Source organism: Dendroctonus ponderosae, unplaced genomic scaffold (genome assembly GCF_020466585.1).
Source record: "Dendroctonus ponderosae isolate FM_Combo_2020 unplaced genomic scaffold, Dpon_F_20191213v2 Dpon_F_20191213_2, whole genome shotgun sequence".
In the NCBI taxonomy this organism is placed as follows: domain Eukaryota; kingdom Metazoa; phylum Arthropoda; class Insecta; order Coleoptera; family Curculionidae; genus Dendroctonus; species Dendroctonus ponderosae.
This window is the reverse complement of record NW_026018165.1, coordinates 4,158,064-4,182,276: the sequence shown is the minus strand read 5'-3', so window position 1 is coordinate 4,182,276 and position 24,213 is coordinate 4,158,064. Positions and strand designations below refer to the sequence as shown.

The window sequence follows — 24,213 nt, the reverse complement described above, 5'->3', positions numbered from 1 at the left end:
GCTCTTTCGGTGAGAGTTTTGATGACTCCTCTTTTCTGACTGGGATGATGGTTTGAACGACTGTGCAGGTACCGGTCGGTATGTGTCGGTTTTCTATACACCGTGTGGGCCAGCTTTCCGTTGGCTTTTCCGGTCACCAAGACATCCAAAAAAGGCAGTCGCCCTTTATTCTCCACTTCCATAGTGAATTGAATTTTAGGGTTAATTGAGTTGAGGTGCCTCAGGAAGTCTTCAAGTTCAGTCAGACCATGGCCCCAAAATGGAAAATTCAATTCACTATGGAAGTGGAGAAGGATGGGCGACTGCCTTTTTTGGATGCCTTGGTGACCAGAAGAACCAACGGAAAGCTGGCCCACACGGTGTATAGAATAGAGTTCCGTGCAGCTGTGGAAGAGCATACATCGGCACCACAAAACGAAGCATAAACACTAGGATCACGGAGCACAAACGAAGTTGCAGATTGGGACAAAATCTTGAGTCTTACGTTTTGCTTCCAGATTGACGTTTTGCTTCCAGATTCCAGATGTCCTTGGACTAGAACCAAAGACTTTTTCCTTGGACCTCCTCTTAACCATTTGGAACGCTTCCGCGTCCTTTATGCCCAGCTCCTTAAGCTTCTGCTCGGTCTTGCTGGCTTCGATGTCCAGTGGCAGTCCCCTGATCACCACGTGGATCTTTTTGTCCTCCGGCAGCGTCTACGTATAGTACGGCCGCTGGAGCTTTTGCAGGAGGCTGGTAGCTTTCTTAAAATCAGCCGCCGTTTTAGTGGTTACCGCAACCCAATTTTTGTTGGTTGCGGCCTTGATCACTTCTGCAATGAAGGCACCTTTTAGCTGTCTTCAGCTTGTTTGCCCCTGAATGTTAATGGGTGGAACTTTTTCGGGAACTGGGGAGTCAGTCTCCTTCCCCGTTACCTCTATTATTATTGTTTCCTTGTCCTCGATATCATCTCTGCGCCTTTTTCCTAGAGCCTCTAGCTTGCGTCTTTCCGCAGCTCCTCATTTTCCTGCTGCAACTTTTCCATGGCGGTTTTAGCGGTGTGGGTTTCGGATCTCGCATCGGGTGGGCTTACGTTGCGCTTTCACTCACAGGTCGACTAACCAGCTCGGGTTCTCGATTGAAAAATAAAGGTAAAAAATAAATTAAAAAACATCTTCGGGTGAACCAAAATGTGAATCTAAACCATTTTCAAATTCCCTTGAACACACAGAAAAAATGTAATGAAAATCGGCCTAGTCGTTTGGGAGTTCAGTGATATACACACGCACACAAGAAATATATATATGAAGATATAAAATAATCAAAGTTAATAATAAAGTTATTTCAAATGTATTTATCAGGACCACTGCGTTAAGTTTCGTGTTCGAAGAATGCTTCGATGTGAAGGGCTCCAGAACCCAATGGAAGAGCATGAGCAACCTTTGAAGAAGTTTAAATTCAATGATCATATATCTAGTTCGTCTAACGAGTCGAATACTACGTCAGCAAATGTGGGACCATCAAGTAGCTTTCCGAGTAGCTCCATTTCTTGTACGTAAGCCTAAACCAGTTTATTCGTTTGTTCGTTTTCATTATTATTTAGTACCTTTTAAGTAACTGACTTAATTTGACTTATACAAACGGGTTTTGAATAAGGTAAAAATGCAAGGTGGCGTATTCTAAACTATTCTACGTTCCTGAATGACTATTTCATCAATTCAATATTTAACCACTTAATTATCATGACTTTCTTGGAAGCATATTTTCCAGTCAGAAAATAATCATTTTGACATTTTTTAGACCCATACATGTTATGAAATGTGTGATTTAATGCACGCTAATGTACTTAAAAAGCATATAACATCAAATAATTATCATATGACTACTATTTACTATTTTTCATCAAACTCGTTCAATTTTTTTTGTGTTTGCTGCCTTGTTACTTTTCGTATATACGCTAGTGTTATTTTAAGGATCAGATATGCCAAAATGTTGACATATTTTCGTTCAGTATTATTGCTATTATTACTTTTTTGCCATTATTTACCAGATAATCTCTATGAGAAACCAAAGATGACGATTAGTTGAGTATCGATTTCACGATTTGCTCGAGTCTTACAATGTTTTTGTTTTCGTTAGTAAGTTTTTCATGTTTTATATCATTGATATACATTTTGTAACGTACTAGAATCCCGCTGTTTACTCACGGGTATTATACCTAACATTTTTTTGTAATTTATACTTGCGTGCGTAGCGTTTGTATACTGCCAGGTAGTTTAAAATATAAAAGCGCTTGTCTCAATGGATAAAGTCTACCAAAAAAATCTAATTTTCTTTTTAAAACAAGTTAATTGATTTTATTGCAAAGCCGATTGACTGTTGAGGAAATGAGTTGCGCATATTTGTAGCTGTTTTACTTGTTTTTTAATTTTACATCACTTGTTGTGTGTGAGTTGTGAACATGCAACCGCCTTAGTGCCTCCAAACGCCACATTAATAGAACTAAGATTTATAAAGTTAGCAATTTGCTCAATTTAGTTAGCTATTTGTACATAAACTGTTTGAATGAAATATTTGTGCAAGTACACAACAGATGCTTCATTTAACTTAAAGGCAATACATATTTGTAGTGTACTTGGTTTTCAACTTTCGTGAATTAACTCAATGATAACGGTTATTAAGATAGTGTTTCCTTAAATTACAGCCTATTCGCAAAGCAAATTCGAAAATATTATATATAGTCCGGGAGGTAGGGGTCTATTATGAGACGAAAGTGAAGCTCCGCTGGAGCTCTCGCGGCAGTGGGTTCTATGGCAGCACAAGGCACAACATGTAAAGGAAAAAGTTGTTTTGAATAATTTTAGACAACCAGATTTTTTTACAAGTATTAAAGACGTCAGATAATATTTAAAAAAATGTCAGCTGGGTCAGACGGGGAATTAAACGTCAGCTGGGTTTCTAAATTTGTAATAAAAATAATGGAAATTATAAATATTATATAAAAATATTATATTCAATTTTTCACGTTTTGATATTGCCATTAGTCACAGCGCAGATCAAATGTTCAGAAAAATATTTTGCGGTTCTCGCAACATTTTTACTAACTTTTCTCGGATATTTAGTGGATATAACTACTATAAAAATTGATTAGTTTTTGTGGAACTTCGCATTCTCCTTTTATCAAGAAGTCAGTACTACCTCGGGCAATCGTTTAGGCTGGATATTACGAATGCATTGTCTCAAAATTATTACCGCTCGGTTCAAAATATTATCTTCTTTCAAAATATCGAGATCAGTTCTAATTAACACTCCGGCAAACTGTTTTACACTATTAATTTTTTTTGTAAATTTCTTCAATAACCTACTTTCAAAATTATACGGCTCTATCTGTGTTGATTTGGTGGAATCACGATTAGCGACGGCTTCAGCAAAGAGTGAATGTAGAAAAGTTAAAAAAAGACTCATGCATTTTTATAATGTTTTCGGGAACGAAACTGCACACTTTTTTAAAGGCTAATCTATGAATCTCGCGAGTCGCCAGCCATTCGGTCTTCTCTATATTAAATGTTTCTTGTGCCTGCTGCGTATTCTGCAGTACTGCAAGTATAAAATACCTTTGCGGTGGAGCCTTTGTATAATATAAACATCATATTATTCATTAATAGAAATGTGAAAATATTCATCAACTGATTGCTCGTTGGGAAAAAAGTCGTCCATTGAAAATTCCGCGCGTCATAGAGATATATGAACGCAATCATACTTTCTTGCTTGGACTGACGGTCTTTCCGCCACTATAAATGCAGCTGATTGTCATTTTAATATTTCTATACATATCCAAAATCATGTGAACATTTTTCATGCTATTTAAAATAATTTATTTCCTTTATTTTCATTACAAGTTCACACGCCCAGCTGACGTCCCCCCTCTACGGCCCAGTTGACTATTTTTTTAAATATTTTCTGAAGTTTTAATTCATGAAAAACATTCACGTTGTCTAAAATGATAAAGAAAAACTTTTTTCGACATGTTCCTCAGTCTCAGCTGACGGCACTTTTTATCATTGGCTATATGGAATCTACTTTTATTGTTAGTATCTGCCGGCATGAAATGACTAGGTCAAAAAGACTCCTGCCTCCCTGACTGTTAGACCAGTTTGATTCGACGCGAAGACAAAAGCAGAATTAAATTTGTTTCTAAATGGTATCACCTAAGTTTTAGAGTTGTTTTGGTTGCTAATGTCGCAATGACCCTTGAATATTTGGATACTTACACAAGTTAGTTGCACTTATGATTAATTAAATTTAACGCTCGTCTATATTTTTTTCTCAAGATCAACAGAAAATCTACCATGTAAAACGCTCTATTAATATTTTAGATTTTTATTTTTAGCTTTCAAATTAAGCACACCGGAAATTCAAAATATTGCTGTCTTGAGTAGAGTTGTTTTATCTGTACGAATTCTGTTGATTTATTTCCGAAAAAACTTCTTAACCTTTGAGTTTGAGGTTTATTCGAAGAGAAAACGTGATTTAATTACCATAGAGTTGGGTACAAATTTGATTTTTTGAGCTGAATATGTTGCATTACTATGCAAACATTCAGGCTAAAGAAGTATTTCTAAAGATATCATGTGGGTTACCCTCTCTCGAAAAGGTATAATTGGGCTGTTTTTTTTGTAGTTAGATGTTAGTAGACATTAAAAGTGAATTATATTTAAATAATCACTTTTAACTGCAATTGTGTTTTACATGCAATATACTTTAAATGTTATAGAATTTTATCATTATATGTGTTGTAAATGTACCTGTTTAAACGTAAGATATTAATGTATCAGAAGTATGTAAGGTACTACTTACACATGTTGGTGTTTCTATATTTTTGTATTAACCATGTAGTTTAATAAAGAAACGTTTTCATATAATTATTTTTAATGAAAATCTACCTATGCTATGTTTGTTTATGTCTGATAATTATTTTTGCATTGGGAGCTGCAACTTGTCACGTCAAGAGAAGAGGCAACTTATTTTTGTGGCTGATTTTGTTTTTATTTATCGAAAATAAATGGTCAATATTTGTTCATAGAGAAAAACATACACTTTTTAACGCTGCTCAAACAGAGGACTGATAAATAATAAATGTAAAAACATAAGTATTTGTATGTATTTCTTCTATATCTACATATCAAATAAACAGTATAGAAATAAGAATCATTTATTCTAAAATATTTGGCATATCAATACAGTCTTTATGGGAATGAGTTTCCAGGTATCCATTTATATGTCATCTGAGCATTGAATAATTTTTATTGCATGATATAGATAACTGAAGTTCTTCGTGAAATATTTTAAGGCAGAAAGAAGGAAGAAAAGTCTTTTAATATTTATTAGTATTAATTCTACTCTTATTACTTATTGATGTTTGGATTATTAATTTTGTAGGTGTTTCTGATGGTCTAAGCTTTAACTTATTTTGTTTGTTTTATTTCGGCATGTAATAATAGTCGATTATTTATTCTTATTTACAACTCTGCAAGGTCTTTTTAAAAGCAGTTTTTTACTTTTGGTTGTTTGATTCTTAGATTATATTAATATAGACGCATAATAGATCTTATTATATCTGTGGTGTTACCATATTACTTATGACATTAATGTATACAACAAAATACAGTGTCTCAAAATATATATATCGATAAAGCTCTTAGAGAAAATAAGTTATACAACGAATTGGAGTCAAGTAACGGCTTTTTCGTATGGCGGCGGAGGAGACTGGTCATTGTAGATTTGAATTTCTTCTAACTCGGTTTGATTTGTTAATCTAATCGCTATATGATATGGCGGCGGAGACATTTCACGCATACCGGAATCGTCTATGGACAGTTGTGTTGGTCTCTGTGGTTCCTGCTCTTCTGCGTATTCCGTCTCAAGCTAAAAGTAAATTTTTATTACAATATGATTATGTTTTATTTCACGAAGATTACGAAATATATATTTTTTCGCAGGTGGCATTTTATTTAAGTTTATGGTGATATATTAAAAGGGTACTACGATATTCTTTGGATCAAAGGGAGTCGATCTGGCCTAACTTTTACTAAGAAAAAATGTTTGCCTCCTCTGCAATTGATGGTCAATTGATGGAAATTTTCTGTTAATAAAAGTTAAGTCGTATGACATTCATTTGAGCCAAAAAATGTCTCAGTGCCCTTTTGATCGTGTGCTTGCGGGACACTCTGTATAAATATGTATTGGTAGTTATATATTTCTAGTTTAAGACAAAATATCGAATAAATTCCAACTATAGGCGGCGGTGAATTTCTTACTAGATTGAAACAAAAACTGTTTAATTGATTGTTTTCTTATGTTACTGTATACTTTCTCATAGCCGAGCAAATTTAAAATAATCCTTTTCACGTATGTTTTTCTGTGTTCTAAACGTAAAATGAGTATAGGCATGACGAGCCGAACTCGTGACGAATGAGTGCGGCTGTTTTTGACTAACAAGCCGTTTTTTGTGCATAACTTTAGAACCGTTGATGTTATTGAAAAAAAGTTAAATACTTTTTTCCAAGTATTAAAAATACTTACAACTTTTGTTTACCCAAAAAACAAAAAAAATTTGGGTAAACCGCCAATTTTGGGGTTTTTTTAAATTTTCTATAATTAATTTAGTTTTGCTTCAAACAAATCGTACTATTTATAACTGGGTAAGGAGGTCTTGGTACACTTTATAAGTGGTAAAATTTTAGCTTAAAATATTCATAACTTTTTGTTCATTCCTATTTGTTGCTTCTAAATAAGTTTTTTTGAGACGTCCTAGTTGATTAACGAAGGGTAAATTGTTTAAACATTAAGTTGAAAATCAGTAATTTTTCACGTATGTCCGTCGTTGACGGTGTTTTCATTAATGTCGTTGATAAACAATTTCAGTCGCCAAAAATTCCTGATTCTCAACTTAATGTTTAGACAATTTACCATTCAGTAATTAAATTTTCCGTTATTGCATTTTGTAGTATAACTCTTTACAAGTAAAATACAGCCTCAGAGAAGTCTCTACTGGACTATTATGAGTCTAGCACGAGCCGCTCGACAATCACAGAACTTGTCGTGCCTTTTGTTTTCTATGGAGTGTTCTGAATAAAGTACGTTAAATTTTGTAGAAATGTATAAATCATACAGAAATGTGTGGCTCTCCAAAGGCAGATTTTTAGGATTTTAATTATCTTAAGAACTTAAAATAAAATTGTATCAGCCGGCGGTAACTCTGTTACAACAAACTCACAGAAAGGCCGTTCTAAAAAAACCGAATTAAATTATCTATGAGAACATGAAAAGTTCGTGGTAAGCCTTGCCACGAATCTTTCATAGCCAGACCGATAAGATAAATTAGAATGGGGCCCACAGGAGGATTGTTAGTCAAAAACTCTAATCCGACTGGACTATAAATCCATGATTAAATCTTTTTAAATTTTTCAAATCATTTTTATACGTACCAGAATCCACGAAAGGTAAACTCGAACATTTTGTGCGTGCGCATGGTTACATACAGTCGCATAGATCGATAATATAAACAAACGAAGAAAAAACTGGTTTTTTTATTCCGAATGTCGTTGAATTTAGTCTAAGCACAAGAATTTATTCATTTACTAAAGTGCACAATGCGAGTGAACTGTAGAAAATTTCCAAAAATTAATCGGTTGTGGTGTAGTGTGGGGTGATAAAGCGTGTCTGCTTAGTTTATTAATTGGACTGGAATGTTAGTATTGGATCCATTCATCGGATGGTAAGCTGATTGTTTGAGTTATCGTAGTTTTTTTGAATCGGAAAACAATTAATATTTGAGGAGCTTATTTTCAAAACGCAACTTCTAAAAGTTAATTTGATTTGCAGAATTACGCTTTTTCTAAAGCTAGCAAAAAAATGGAAATATGAATTCATTTTCGGTGCCAACAGGAACTTTGGTAACGTGACTATAAAATCCAATGGAAAATTTTGCTAAAAAAATTGGATTATAGTTAGAAATAAAAAAACAAAAAAAGAAAATGCGTTTTGAAAGTAAAATTGTATTTTACAGAGTTTGAAAATAAATTTAAGGATTTTTAATTTCTAAGAAAATTTACTCTAGACTTCATAGGTTAGAAAAAAACGCTTCACTACACTTTCACCCCGGAATCTTCTTCATTGCAGTCACATTCGATCTCTTCATCGGAAATATTCCCTTCTTCATCGACTGGATTTGTGGAACTGCTATTTTCATTCTCTAACAGGTTTTTGCAGGATACCATGCGCTGATCATTTTTCCAGTCTTCGTCGTATAAATTTAATAAACTTTCGGTAACAGATTCATTTTTACATTCCCCATTTGCACTTTTTTCATAATAGTCGGAAACATTTTTGAGATGTCTTCATTTGGGTAATATTCTTCCATTTTTACTTTTATTATTGTATTTTTTGTTTTGCTATTTTTTTCTCTTTTAATAAAACCCCTTTTCATTTGACTAACTCCCATTAGCTTTTTGCAATTAACGTCGCTCATTTACTTAACATCATAAAGGTTCCAGTCTACTCCAAGCTCTCTTACTGTTCCAACCGCTTCCAACAACTTTTCGTAATCTTCTGTTTGTAAAACCTGATTTTGTTTTCCTCACTTGTGAACCTCATTGTTATAACTAATTTTCCTCACTTCCTTGCGTCTTTCCCTTCTATTTTTCGTGCCCTTTTTCTTCTTCCTTGTTCCTTGATTCTTCTCAGACACAACAGCAGTGTCTATGTAATTCTCCATTGTCTCTATTTCCAAAAACTCTTTCGCAGCACAGCGTACGTAACAATGAAAACACGAAGTCTTTGCAGAAATTGCGATTTGAAACCAAAAATGTAGAAATTGTCGTTTTGATAAAACATATTATTGCAGATATTGCGTTTTGCGTATTTAACTAGAAATTCAAGTGACAATCGAAAGAAATGTGCTGCGAGTGGATTGCCATCTCTAACTCAGTAGCGAAATTTTTGAAAATAAGCTCCTCATTTGTAATATAACGTTCTTTTGAACTGATCGTTATACTATTTTAAGGGTGTCATAACATTTTGCATAATTTCCAATCATTTCTTCCGAATATCATTGCTTAATTTTCCAATAAATTATTTTTATATAACTCAAAAATTTACCTGGATACTACGGCGTTCCGCATTTTGCTGATTGGCTATCGCAACATTAGCATTATGTCTTTCGTCTAAATACATGATTATAATTGCTCCTAAAAGTAGTACTATTAAGAGTACGGAAATGACGACCAGCGTTTCCACTCCTAATCGCCACAGTTGCTAAAAAAAATGCATGGAAAGTGTTTTTTTCATACAGTTGGTAAAGTAAGTTTCTTGGCAACATCTACTAGGTGTTTTTAACTTTAACGACAACAAAATTAGGAACGGAAATTCAACAGATTTTTTTACAGTAACTATGCGATATTTTTAAACTTCATTTCGCTTCCAACTTTGCTCATTATTTTTATAATCAGTTTCCTAAAGATATATGATTTATCATCACGTTTTTAACTCTTTCTACAATGCAGTGCGAGTCTCTAACTTGGAACAATATCCATCAATCAAAAACAGGTCTTTCTTCTACATACTTCTATTTGGACACGTCGATTAGGATTTTCAATTGGCTTTTTTCCATAAAAGAGAATTTTATACAGCGTGCTTCACATTTGTCATACTGAGTTAATTCCAAGTGAGAGACTCGCACTGTATAGATAGTATAGATCACTGTTGAATCAAAACTTGCAATAAACTGTTATATAACAGTAGTTACACAAGACGCGGTTATTGAAAGATACCCTGTATATTTACAGGCATCCTGTAAGTCTGTGTTTGCTTGCAATTTGCTGAAATTACCTTCGTTTTTATATTCCAGATATTCGATTCTTCTTCAGTAAATATTTTTATAGCAATGCCTTGATTGAATAGGCATATTGAATATCTGATAACTAACTTAGCTTCTAGACAAACTCCATTCAATTTATTTTCAGATCCAGTCTGATATTTTAGAGAATTGAAAAATTGATTCGATTAGTCTTTTAAATATCTTAAATTTATTGATACGATCCCATTTGCTCATAGTAGATTGATAAACTATTATTTGTTATTCATAAAAAAATCGCGATTAGAAGAATAAGAAATAATATGTTTTATATATTTTAGAACTCTTAGATAGAACTTTAGAAGAGAATTTTTTTTTTGATATACCGTATGACCTGAATAATAATGTATTCTATATGGCTTTCATAAACATTAAGGACTACAGCAAGAAACATTTGCAGGTCCAAAGTTCGCTGTACTGAATTCTCTTCATATATACAGTGTATATAGTTAGTTCGTACCATACGGGATTTTTTTTTATTATTAAACAGACTTTTTTCGATACTAGACGAGGTGTATCAAATCATATGAAGTTTGCTCAAGAATCAAGTACTTACCTACCTTTATTTCTGACAAACAAAATTGTTAGTAAGAAAAGTTGGCTAGAGTTGAAAAGTAGGTTCAGATATCTAATTGCACGTATCTATTGTTATTTTTAAGTTGGTTTTATATGGGAAATTTTTATTATTAATTTTACGAAGAAAGTTACCCTTCATAAAAAGTTTTGCATGTTCTAAAATATAAAACACAATCATCAGATATAACATTTTTTGAGTCGTATTCGAAGTTTGTCCGAAAATGTTAATTTTTTTTCCTATAATTGGGTGTAATTGCATATTTGAACAACGTTTTTGGTTCTAATGAACTTTCATTTTAATAACAATTTTCGATTTTGTCCGAAAATAAAAGTACTTTTCTCTTGAGCAAATTTCCTGTTTTCTGCTTACTCGTATGTTTTACCACTTTGGAAATACAGGAATAATGGAGAATAATAAATTAAAGACGGTTTACCCCTGTGCTTAAATAGTTGGCCCCAAACAAGACACATATCGCCAAAAATGCGAATCCCAATAAAGCTAATTTAAACTTGTGAATGTACAATTCCAATTCGATATTTTCGAGATTTTGTGCATTCGTTTCCTCATGGTCCACATCGACAGATATCTCTCTTTCTATCCGTACATTAGGTGAACTAAGAAAACAAAAATACTATTAATTTTCTAATTTACCAACTAAAATACTTTACAGGGTGATTACTGAATTATTCACCAAACTTTATATATAGGGTGCTACTTTGAATCCAAATAATAGAAGAATAGAAGCCAGAGAAAGTTGAGTGGTGATTCAGTGAGCACTCTGTAGGTGTTTTTTGCAAATTTTAAGTACCCTAGACCTACGTATTATAATAAACAACGTGTGCATTAGAAGTGGCTTGTCTATTCGGGCGATGGCCTGGAGATGACCTGTTGTATCGCAGACCATTGTTGGACACACTTTCTAACGACTGGAACCGACGAACTGGTGTTACCATGGGTTTGGGATAAAATCCCCTGGGATGCCTGGCTAAATAAAAAATCAGGACGCCAGAAATAAAAGGTTTTCGGTTTATTTAGAGCCCCAAAAAATCGGCTGCGGTCACCGCCTGAGCAAGTCTAGTTGAGTCACATTTTGCAATTGCACATAAAACTTACAATTTTGGACTTCGAATTAATTGTTCCACTCGTACAGATGCTTTGGTGTATTAAACCATATATTTCAATGTAAAGTTAACGTTGTTTTTGTGGGAGCTTTAGACAGTGTGTTTTTAAAATTTTAAAGTCGTGTTATTTTTTGCTAAGTTTGAGCGCAATAATTTTTTACCCGATATGTATAATTGGAACTTTCCAATTTAATTTCTGCCTAGAAGCGGAAACTATTCATACTTTGTCGTTCTTTATAATGCCATCTTTCATTTTAAATATCAATACCATTTAATTTAATAAAAATCCGTTTATATATTTCTTCTAGCATCAAATTGTCGTTATGTTAGATTATTCGTTGCTTTGATCACTGTACTAAACCTTATAATATATTACTGTTTTCAAACAGAAAATACGAATATACAGGGTGGCCATTTTCTGAATATTTGTATGGGTAACTTCTACATTTTTAAAGATAGAGAATCCGTTAAATGGGCAAAATTGGGCAGAATTCGAATGCCTATTCATTACCGTTTTCAAAATTTAGGTACTCGACCTCGGTACTCGGTTTCTGAAATATCCTGAAAAGACACTTTTAATTATCATATAATTCGTAAACTGCTTAACTTAGAAAAAAAGTTAAAATTGTCTTTCGGAGAACTTTTTGCGTTGAATTCAATAAACTAGGACTCGTTGTCATAGTCCACTTGATTTACGAAATAAAAAATAAATTTTTGTTTTTCTAAATGGTAATCACAGTTGGCTGTGGGCCTTTTAAAATCCTTATTTTTTTCTGAATTTAACGATATAACTGTTTGTATGTTTTTCTTCTTTTGTTGCCGTAAAACTTCAAAAGAAGATAAAAATGTGTAGTAGACTATGGAAACAAGAACTATATTATCACACAAAGCACAAAACAAAAGTGAAATAATTAACAGACACAATCATGTTTACTGGGCTAATGAAAATACGCGAGATCAACGTGTTTTTTCTGTGAATGTCTGGTGAGGCATTTTTAGTGATAAAATTATTGGTCCATTCTTTTATAATCACAATTTAAATATGGAAAGATATTTACACTTTTTACCAACTGAACTTGTTGACAAAGACATGTTGAATAGTTTTCCGTTAGTATCGTATCGAAAATTGGCATATTTTCAACATGATAGTGCACCTTCACACAACTCACGAGTTGAATGTGAAGATGTCAAAAAATGCCTGGACGTAAACGGAAGTCAATTTGAACATTTAATTTAAACGATTCATTATTTCATTTTTGTTCAGTGCTTTGTGTGATAATATAGTTCTTGTTTCCATAGCCTACTACACATTTTTTATCTTCTTTTGAAGTTTTACGGCTACAAAAAGAGAAAAACATACAAACAATTACATCGTTAAATTCAGAAAAAAATAAGAATTTTTGTAGGACCACAGCCAACTTTGATTACCATTTAAATAACCATAAGTTTATTTTTTATCTCGTAAATCAAGTTGACTATGTTAACGAGAGCTAGTTTATTGGATTCAACGCAAAAAGTTGTACTACGGTTTTAACTTTTTTTCTAAGTTACGCAGTTTACGTAATAAGTGATAATTAAAAAAGTGTTGATTTCTTGTCATTTCAGGATATTTCAGGAACCAAGTCGGGTACCTAAATTTTGAATACGGTAATGATTAGGCAATCAAATTCTGCCAATTAACGGATTCTCTATCTTTAAAAATGTTGAAGTTACCCATATAAAGATTCAGAAACTGGCCACCCTGTATAGGTTTGTGTAAGTTTTTATATTAAATATATTCAGCCTACTGAAAAGCTAAACTCAATGTTTATTAACTGCAATTAAATTTAGAAAATGGTGAAAAACAGTGGTTCTAATCCGATTTTTTTATATTTACAAGAAAGCTAGAGCTTTGAATTAAAACACATTTGGGTCCAACAATAAAATGGATTGCGAGATTTCTCTATAAAATTTACAAAATATAGGTACTAAGCAGCAAATAAAATAGAACACCAAAGGAAAGAAAAGCCATAGCCTGTGAAACAAGCAAATTAATTGTTTAAGATGCGAAAATCAATCGTATTTCATCTGCCTTATCTTTTTTTAAAAGTATTTTCAACTAAGGATAACAATAAACGAAAAATACCGAAAAATTACCCAACAATTTTTTTTGCGAATCGCATCAATTTATATCATTAATTGTGTATTAATAATTAAAAAACAACACTTTGTGTCTTAAGAACGAAGCATCTTAAAGAGCATCAAAGTTTTTGCCGTAGGGAGAAATGTTCTTTAGAGGCAGAGGCTTTTGATTCATAAAATAGTGATTACCTACCAAGGTAATTTGCAACAGCCTCAGGCGGGGGGCGAACTAAACGACAACTTCTCGGCCAATAATGCCCCTGCTGGTTTCCTTTGTTTATCCAAAAATGCATTGGGCAATATTTACGCTTTAGTTTCTCTTATACTTCCCCATATTGACCTCACTTTATCGCATAAAACGTTCAATTCACTCAACGAAACCATGGCGCACTTGTCTGCTGCAACACGCAAAGAATAATTTCCAATTGTATATTTTAAGATCTATTTATATTTCGATCGGAACGACTTACATTGTTTTGCTTTGTATTCTGCAGTGCGCAAATTCAGTTGGATGGGAAACGCAGGAAAACAAAACTCTGGATAGCAGATATTTACATTAGGGCCGCTCAGCGCGCATGAATCGGCGTCTAAATATCAGAAAAGTCGACGCTGAACAGAGGCGTCTCTTACAGATTTTGAACCAAAATCCCTAACAAACAATCCGCTATGTTTAGTAATGAAAATTAATTTAAACAGTGGCTCTAGAGCATGAACACTTGCCAAATTAGGAAGTTGAATACTTTAAATCACACCCATAGGTAGTTATCAGTTAAAATAAAACTTCTTATTAATTACAATCACTTTTATTTCAGCTGAACATGTTTAAATCCAAGATTACAGAATAAAAAAGCTTTCATTAAATACTTTTTCTTAATCTAAATATTGATAACTCTGGATAACTTTTGCACTCGTTGCAAAAGTAGATCGCCTTGTTTGACGACCGAATTAAATTGTGCGTTCTTTAGATCAGGTCTATTCGTTTCAACAATTCCTCCCACTCGATCGATCTTACAATGAAGTCTTCCAGTTGCGATAAAAGTAGATAATTCCCTATAACAATAAATACTGAATAAGTGAATATAGATTAATTTGATAAAGCAACATAAACATATTGTAGGTGATGCACGACATATTTCCTTTCTCGAAACACATATATTTTTTCGTGATAGCACGTTTTATTTGAAACTGACAACCTTAAGTATCTTAGAAAAAAGTTAATGCTACCCTAATACACTTACTCATCAATAAATTCAGTAGTGACACCAAACGCATCAGCCATATATTGCAAAGTTAAGCTTCGATAAGACTCCAAAAGTTGTGTGTATGCCAAAATCTTCATTTCCCTAATGTAAAATCGGTAGTGAGGATTCATGAAATAATCCTTTCTTAACACTTCTTCCACTTTAGCTATAAAACAATAAGAAGAGTTAGGTCAAAAGACTTACTTGATTCCTATTGGCAATTACTTACCTAGGTTAGTAAAGAATTCAGCATACTGACAATTATACAATGAAAATAAGTACTCCTTTACAAAAGGTTCTGAATGTAAAACCTCTAGAATTTCAGAACCTTTCACAACCTAGAATCAAACAGTGTAAACAGTAAGGTTTTTAAATAATTAACGAACTTCCTTTCATACCTTATCTCTTAGTTGATTTCGGGGTAAACTTATAATTGACGTATAAACTGTGTACCTAACGAAGGCTTTATAATCCATGAGTTCATATGACGTAAAGGTGCTGACGGTGTCCAAAAGTAATGTAGCTGCAGTTTTGAAGTCTCTTACTGCCATGCAGTACGCACCTTGGTAGACTTTCAATCGATTACGCCTGTCCCAATCTCCACCTTCTTCAATAAGACTAAAATTTTCCAAGTTTTAATTGATTCCATAAACAGTTATTATGCAATAGTGTTCCATAATGATAATCATATTCTTAAAGCGTCTAAAATATTTATGTATTGTACATATCTTGAACAGAAATAAATATTATCATTTTCTCGTTCACCGCTTTTAAATGAAAAAATCTAGTTCTTGGTTTTACTTCTCTTAAACAATTTACTATATTTTAGGCCTGAATACTTTTAACGCCACATTTCTTTAAGACACTACTAATGGTTGGCGTAATTTTTGAGGCAATTATGTGAACTTATCTTAGATACTTTCCTTGCTTTGCTTTAAATATTTCGAATTGAAATTGCTCATTTTGAAATGCGATTATTTTCGTGAATTACTCACGAAGTTGCCTTCCAAACAATTTTCTAAAATATTTGTACAATATTACGAAACACCAGGCATGTGAAAAATTTCTTGATTTTAACAATTCAAACGCATTCAATTGAATTTTCCCATAAACACTAATAATTCGCTCATTTCTTAGAAGTTCGTATTTAGTAGTTATTTTATTATTAAAGCAAATAGAAGTATTCATGTATAAAAAAACCATGAGATGTAAACCTGCCTTACAAAGAAACCGTATCCGTTTGTTTTTCATTCCAGTAATGAATTCGGCATTACTGACACCAACCCATATGTATGAATTATTACCTTTTGGCTTTATCAATATTTCTTGTAATAAGATCATGGTCCATAAAAAACAGTCCAATTCTGATCAAGTGGAAAATTATATCCAATCTATGTCCTAAGGACACAGTTTTATCGTAAGTTTGCCTGAATGTACTGACTGCGTTGTCCTTGTCGCCTATTCTACTGTAATATTCAGCTTTCCTTAGATAAGCCTCTCGGACTTCCATTTCTCCCAGGTTCTTTTCAGCATCTTCAATTGCATCATTTAGTTTCTTCAACTGTTCTTCATTCTTTGCCTTGAGAATTTTAAGAAACTTCTCGTCCATTTTCCAATCGGCATCCTGGCAAATGAGTTCATACCAGGGGGCCATATCTGTGCAACAAAACGTACAGGTTATGCGTAGGTAAAACAAAGATTATTGGTGCTAATGGACTGTTGCTTATTAAAATTAGTGCGGATACAATGATTAGTTTCTAATATTGATTGGGTATTGTTCTTCTTACCATCTTTTTTGATAGCTTCTGTGATTTTTGCATGTACACTTTTGTCGTTCTTGAACTCGGGCAATGTCAGTAGGAACTTGAAGTGGGTTAGTTCCAGGTCGGGATTCTTTTCCAAACCTTGATCTTCCAGGTTTTCCATAGGCATTTTGAAGTTGTTTTAATTTAACTTTCCACTGAACAAAACAAATTTGAAAGGTAGATCACGGTGACGAGCAAAATTGTATTTATTGACAATATTGACGTTGGCGTTTTCCTTGCTATGTGAAGTTAACAGCAGTTGTTAAACTTTACTGTTTAGGAAATGCTTAAATATTATTTTTTTAAAAGGTTTATCTCATCTATCTTAGGTAGGTCTTATATGGTTAAAATGCTGCCAAAATACGACAATTAAATTTTTAAAGAAATTGAAATATAAGTGAAATATATATAGCATGTATGAGGCAACCAAGTATACACAAATTAGTACTAGTGATAATTTGCAACATGCATTCGGGGACATATTTTCAAGGTTGTACATGCAACTCGCATCCACCACTTGGTCAAGAAAATACGTATTATGGTGCAAATTAACTCGCAGATTAATTCACAAAATAAAAACTAAAACAGAAGTTGCACCGCTTGTAGAATAATTAGGTATATTTTTAAATTTATTGCTATTATTTGTTTTATCTCTGTTACTTACAGGGCTAGTCAAGTGGAAAAGCGATTTTATATTATCATTTCCACTGATCTGAATGAGAACCTGTGTGAGAATTTTAAGGAGTGATAAGTTAAGAACCTTATTTACTTGTTATTTTGATTTTGTGCTGATAAACTATATGCTCCAGCATAGCAGGTTGCATAAAAAGCCTGCGGGTAATTCCTCGAGCTCGAAATGATTATGAGATATAAAGACGCTGAGAATGAAATTAACATAGAGAACATACCACTTTAACGTATTTCTTGTTCCATAAGTCTATTTCTTTAATACACTCCGGTGGTAATTGGATATTGCAAAATTTCAAATTTGTAGATGAGTTTACATTTTATTTGTTCGGCTATTTATTGACAATTTTTTTTACGTAAACCTTTTATCGAGATTTTGTATCACATATTTGCTAAGCTGGTTGATTTAGAAAATGGAATACGGAATTTGCAATTTAATAATTTAAAAACTTGTTTCTGTTTCAGGTCTAAAATACATGATAATATAAATATAAATAAAGGATAATCAGAATATGTCAATTAAAATAGGAAAATACATGGCAAAAATGCAAAGAGAATAATTTCTTTTAAATACTTGGAATGGAGCAAAAATACGTGATTTTCAAATTACTCATTAGTTCTCTTGACGTCTCTAATCTATCCATTTATTTCATTTTCAATGGGCCTACTTCTTTTGTGATTTCCAAAGTTTTTTTATATAAGTTATAATAAATTCCCACTCGTCAATTCATTATGTTTGGCTATAAAAACAATTTGCCTTTTCTAGATTCCAAATTGTGCTAGAGTGATGGTCAAATAAAGCGTTACAGTTCAAGTGTAAATAATTGTAGTCAGGCTTTTGAGCTATTATTTTGTTTTCATGCAAAAACGTCTCCACGTTTTTCAACTCTTTCTCACAAACAAACATATTCCAACGCTGAGCTGAACACCCGGCAGAATAGTGCGAGATATATTTAAAGCGAATTTAAGTTATCGATAGATTACCGCATCTAATGATAAATGTACTAAAAAACATCTACAAATGAAGTTGTAGACGAAAAAAGCATACTTTAAGTACCTACGTAAAATTGTAATAGGCATTGCGTCGTTTATTTCAGAGTCTTTTCTCAAATTAGTTACTTTTAGGGCCAGTTCGATGAAAAAAAGCAAATGAAAAATGTCACTTTACGTAAAATCTATAAATACATTTCAAAATAATGGATTTACCAAGAGTAATATGACGAGTGCTATGAAAATTAGCGATAATTTTTGGGTAATTTGCCCGAATGCCTTCCACAAACGCACGAGTCCTTTTTTCAACCTTATGGCATGTGGTCTCTCCTTAACAAAATTTTAGTTTTTATGATATTTGAACGATGCATAAAATTAAAAGGTAGTTTAATAGATTAATTTATTTCTCGAGTTCTCACCCTGCTTGAAAAATGTAGCTACTTACACTGAAACGTGGACGTGTCTCCTGAAAATTTGTAGAAAATTATTCTCTTATCCGCCGGTTAATTTATTTCCGTGAAAGTCTCTACCCTGTACATAAACATTACGCATGTGAAAAACCAATATTCAGAAGGTAAATTGGAATAAATTCGAATAAAACGAGTTGGTTACACACAATATAATATTTATTCGAGTAGGTATTGGTACAAATATCGTTGCAATGACTTTTAAGTACGGTTTATAACTCACACTTTCATAATTACACATACCTACAGGGTGGTGCAATAATACAGATACACAATAGTTGCGCATCCTTGTTCCATGGCTGAAACGATGTCTAATATTCTTTACTCTTTTATGGTTATTAAGCAGCTGTGGGAAAATATTTATATTGCATTTCGATTATCGCTTTGGAAACATTCTCATGCCAAAGATTTTAGAAAAACAATTTAACATTTATAACTTTGACCTTATCCAGAATACAAATGTCGCTAATTCGACATTAAATCTTGTTTCTTATGTTTTCGTCTAAATTGCATACGACACACAATTGTAAATTTTAAAATATAATTTCCTAGTAAGTATGCTTCTAAATTGCACCACCTTTTCACACTTAAGCGTATAATATTGATCCCTATACAATCTCATATTTATTTATGTTATGCATTTCTATCACTAGTGCTTACGTTTAGAGTAAGCGTCAATATAAATTGCCTCAAAATTATAATGGAAAGAAAACTTTGCCTTAAGAAATATTGACTTACATTATTAGTCTTATTTCAAGCTTAGTTTTAGGTATCTACAAAGTTTTGAGTGAATGTGCATCTATCCGAAAAGTCGAAGGATGAATATGTAATTATAGAATAGTTCTTCTGGAAGTTTTTCGATGCACTGTGTAAATATTAATTAAGAAACAAGATAAGCAGGATTAGTTTTTTAGAGTTTTACTGCAGTTTCACTGCTACTTTTGCTGCAGCAAAAACTATTAATTAAGAATTAAGGTGTTGAACTAGATAATGAAGCCGACACATTAGATGTTGCTGTGCTAAAATCTTTGAGAAAAAACTTCATGTTGAAAAATACAAATAACAAATAAAATGCAAACATTTACATATTTGATAAACAAACAATCAAAAACTGTTGCAACCTGACTTTATAATATTTGCAGCTATTTGGTAATTAAATTACCATATTTCAAACCTTTTAAAATTAAAAAACCAAGTGAAGTGCAATATTAGATTACTCTGTGATGGATGATGCGATGGTAGTAGAAAATTACTAAAATATACTTAGACTTGTGACTACCGCACTAAATTTAATTGAAGTTACACTACAATTAACACACAAGATAGCAATTATAAAATAGCTGAATTTTGCTCTTATTGATCCGTTTCAATTATAATAGCTACTATTTTTTTATCTTCAAATAATATATGCAATAACCCTATTCACACATGCTTTCACAGCTTTTAGAAGTTTCACGAAATTACTTTCTACAATTGCATATTCGTAAATGCATATGCAAATTATTATTGATCAGAAATTGCCTTTACCTACGAAAATGAGAAATACAGGGTGATCCATTGTTAATTGAAAATTCGAACGCTGACGATACCGCACATCAATAGTATATTTATTGATTGCAAATGCGTTATCCGTTTAAATTTGATTGTTCAGAAAATATCGAGTGTTTTGGTTCTTATTTTGAAAGCATCTAGAATATTTTGAACATGAAACAAATTTATTTTACTATTTTCGTCAGTGTTTAGCGACTTTTTGGACTTAAAATGACCGTTTACTATGTACCTATGTACAAGTTAAACTGCCAATTAAATAAGGTAAATCAGTTATCCATTTCCCACGCATTATTTTCATATTTTAGTTACCTCTTTGTGCGTGGGCCACCCTGTATATGCCATGAAAAATTTTGCTCTAAACAAATGGAGTTAGGCATATACTGTTTCTATATGTATTTGATGATAGTCAATTTAGCTTAGGATTTGCACTATTTAAAAGTTAAACGACTTACTTGTAGAACTTATTTTTCATTAAATGCAAAATTTTCAGATTGAATTATAAATAATGTTCATAAAAAACGGAGCGGACAATATTGCAAAGTGTAAATGAACAATTTAATACTTATTGTAGCACATCCTGATAGTTTTCTATGGTAAATCAGTCTTTAGGCTTATGTACACAATATCCGTTGTGATTGTAAAAGTTGTCTTACAATGAAATGGTTTCCTATATAACTTAGCAAATTGTATAGCAGAATACTTTCGGTTATTTGCTTCAATTTTACTATCTGACGAATAATATTTTTTCACTTTTCTTTAACTTTCATTTAATCACAATCTGCAACTTAAAAATAGATGCAACCAATAAGTTGGTAATGGTAATATGTGGAAGGTTTCTGGTATTTAAATTCGAAAAGGCTTTAGTTCCATTTTGTATTCTCACAAATTAATTTCTGGAAGTAGATTTGTATTCTCTACTCAACCACTGATAATGGAACTCTGCGCTTCTCATAATCAAAAATTTAAAATATATTGACTAATTGATGAAATTGTTCTCATTTGGAAATATAGGCACAGCTAGGAAAAGGCAGACTGATATGACCGATAGCTAAGGGTACACCGATTTATATTAAGAAACTAGACATCCTAGCTAAGGATTAAATATAAACAGTCATTATAGTGGTCTGAGAGTGACTTACATATAAAGTTGACATCCTTTTCATTACAATTGTAGTTTAATCTATGTGTATAAAATTGAACAGCATAGCTAAAAACTTTAGACAATTGTTCATATTTTCAAAAATTTATAATTAAATAGTGTTGAGCGTTTCTTAACAAAGTTTCAACTTTACTAATTGTATCTAACATATTATAATAATTATGAAATACTTTCAATGATTTTATGTTATAGCATTCAAAGTTGCAGAACTTAGTAAAATAATGAAAGAAACTTGTACTTTCTAAGAAACATATTAACTTGTAAACTTTATTCCCAAACTGCCTTAAAAAATTAGGTATCAGTATCTGATGTCCAGATTTACTTAACACACACTAGTAAATGATTAAAAATAATTCTCCAGGTTCACCGAGTAATTTTTGATTTTAATTTTTTAATTTTCTAACCTTTCTTAACATAGCAGTAATACTTTAACTAACGTAAATCGATTTTTTCTGAATATTCGCGTACTTTTTCGAACATTTCACATTTGCAGGCAAATTCACTCGAATCACTTATTAAGATCTTCGTGAGTTGCGTTTCAAAACCATAAAGTTTTGTTTCCAATTTACAGTAATCAAAATTATCGATATTACTTTTTGTTCACTGAAAGCGATTCAACTGATGAAGTACATTTATAATTTTATACAATCTGTTTTTATAATTTGAATGTTACAGTTTCAAAAAATACCGTTATATGATGAAAATAAAATAAAGTTTTCTTGCCAATAACTACTTAAAACCGGCATAAAAAACGTCGTTTTTTATGTCAAAACTAACCTCTTAATATAAACAATTACAGTCGGAATTAAATATCTTGAATATATAAAAGTTTAATTCGAGGCCTGTGAAAGATAGTTAATTAGTCCACATCACATCATTATATTGCCTTCTATAAATAAAAAAAAGTAATGCGTTTTTTTGTTTCTAATCAGCATATTTTCTTGTTTGCATCCAAAAACAAACAAATAAAATTTTTTTAAAAGTGTTTATTATTTTTATAGTCTGTACCTGGTGTCGCAATAAGAATGGTAAGCGACTGTATCTTGGAAAGTATTTGTTGTAGAGCGTTCGAAAAAAAATGATCACAATCTTGAAGAAAAGAATTTGCTGGAAATTATTTTGAAATTTCTCAGATGACCGCTAGATGGCCTAATTGCAGACGGTATTTTAAAAAGTCGATTTTATACAGAAATAGTCTCGATAAGTGAAACATCTATTATGTTTAGTCAAAAGATTATAAAAAACCGTACTACTTTCCTTACAAACTTTTTTTCAAAACCTGTCAAATAAAGGGTGGGGGGAGAGTTAAACCGCTTAATGCAAAGAAACCTGTAAATCTGACACGGCTTTACCGATTTCAATAGTTTTTACTATCAGTTGGAAGAGCAATAAAAACTCTACGATATGTAATATAAAAACAATCTTAATCATTTTCGAAAGATCCGCTGTTCAAAAAATTTCGTTGTTTTAGTTTTTCACAAAATTATCAAATGCTATTTTGCACGCATTCGAAATCACAGTTTTGTTTTTATATCACATATCGTAGATTTTTTATTCTCTGTCAATTGATAGTAAAAACTTTGAAATCGGTAAAGCCGTGACTGAGTTACAGGTTTCTTTGAAACTTGTTCTTGACAAGTTAGGAAACAAGTTCATAAGGACAGTAGTACAGCTTTTTATGATCTTCTGACTGATCTATAAAATTACTAGATTTTACACTTATCGCAACAATTTCTGTATAAAATATAGTTTTTAAAATATAGTTTGCAATCTCCAAGATACAGGCGCTTATCATCCTTATTGCGACACCCGGTATATTCTTATCAACAAACTTTCTTCAAATAAATATCTGGATGTTGAATTGACTTTTGATCAAATTTTGCAACCGTAAACCGAAAATTAAATTAAATTAAACGGTTTGCTTAAGGAGAATTGTTTTCGTCAACTAAATAATATGCAACTCACAAACCAACTAAATGAATTTGAGTAGCACTTACAAATTGCCCAGTATAACTCAACAACCATTTTCTTAAAAATTTCAATAGTTGAGCATTTAAAATTGAACACAAATTTAATAAACAACAAATATATATATTTTTTTTTACAAACTTTTTTTTGGGTATTTCGGCTCAAAAATTTTTGTCTTTAACAAAGACAGAATTTCCTCACGTCTTTTATTACAGATTGATAAATAGTGCTCCTATTTCGCAATAAGAACGAATTATTTATCAAAAAGTAATCAAGAACTATCACCTAGAGGGTATCCTGCGAAACACTTGTAAGAGTAACGACAAGTTGTAAGAGAAAATTCCAATTAGTAGAGAAATTAATTTGAAAAATTACCTTGACGTTTCGATAGCTATTTTCCACTATCGTTATCAAAAGAACCTAAATGAACCTAAAAAAGAGTATGTTAATAAATTGTGTAACAATAGTAGGATAATACACTATATGAAAATTCGCTCTGATAATTCGTCTGTGCAAATTGTCAGTTATGTGACTGATTTAATCTCATTGTTTAAATTAATAAAGGTAATGTTAATTAATAATTTTGGTGTAAATTTAATTGTAATTTGGGTGTATGTTTCTCTGGTCTACTTCA

At 32.0% G+C, this 24,213-nt stretch overlaps 3 protein-coding genes across 4 annotated transcripts in view; 1 reads left to right on the top strand and 2 right to left on the bottom strand.

Moving 5' to 3' along the window:
• The window catches only part of LOC109538347 (ovarian-specific serine/threonine-protein kinase Lok), a gene marked incomplete at its 5' end in the record, with an annotated part of 19,443 nt that extends 14,542 nt beyond the window's left edge, over positions 1-4,901 (top strand). Inside the window, 1 exon segment of the mRNA XM_019905553.2 lies at positions 1,341-4,901. Coding sequence (XP_019761112.1) covers positions 1,341-1,538 — 198 coding nt within the window. The 3' untranslated portion in view covers positions 1,539-4,901.
• A 223-nt stretch (positions 4,902-5,124) lies between these two features.
• Positions 5,125-14,290, bottom strand: LOC109538379. 2 transcript variants are annotated; one of them, XM_019905595.2, is made up of 6 exons: positions 14,182-14,290; positions 13,905-14,109; positions 11,289-11,454; positions 10,903-11,083; positions 9,139-9,294; positions 5,125-5,904 (listed from the first exon to the last, which is right to left on the bottom strand). In XM_019905595.2, exons 2-6 carry the CDS (start codon positions 14,002-14,004, stop codon positions 5,710-5,712), a joined length of 798 nt encoding a protein of 265 aa, XP_019761154.1. In that variant the 5' UTR covers positions 14,005-14,109; positions 14,182-14,290; the 3' UTR covers positions 5,125-5,709. The 2 variants fall into 2 exon arrangements, with proteins under 2 accessions (XP_019761154.1, XP_019761155.1); XM_019905596.2 differs by having other exon boundaries at positions 13,905-14,106; positions 14,182-14,263.
• A 208-nt stretch (positions 14,291-14,498) lies between these two features.
• LOC109538364 (26S proteasome non-ATPase regulatory subunit 6) lies at positions 14,499-17,022 on the bottom strand. The gene is made up of 6 exons (XM_019905581.2): positions 16,740-17,022; positions 16,257-16,608; positions 15,351-15,570; positions 15,182-15,290; positions 14,950-15,118; positions 14,499-14,761 (listed from the first exon to the last, which is right to left on the bottom strand). The coding sequence occupies exons 1-6, from the start codon at positions 16,882-16,884 to the stop codon at positions 14,587-14,589; spliced, it is 1,170 nt and encodes a 389-aa protein (XP_019761140.1). The 5' UTR covers positions 16,885-17,022; the 3' UTR covers positions 14,499-14,586.
• Positions 17,023-24,213: the final 7,191 nt, after the last annotated feature.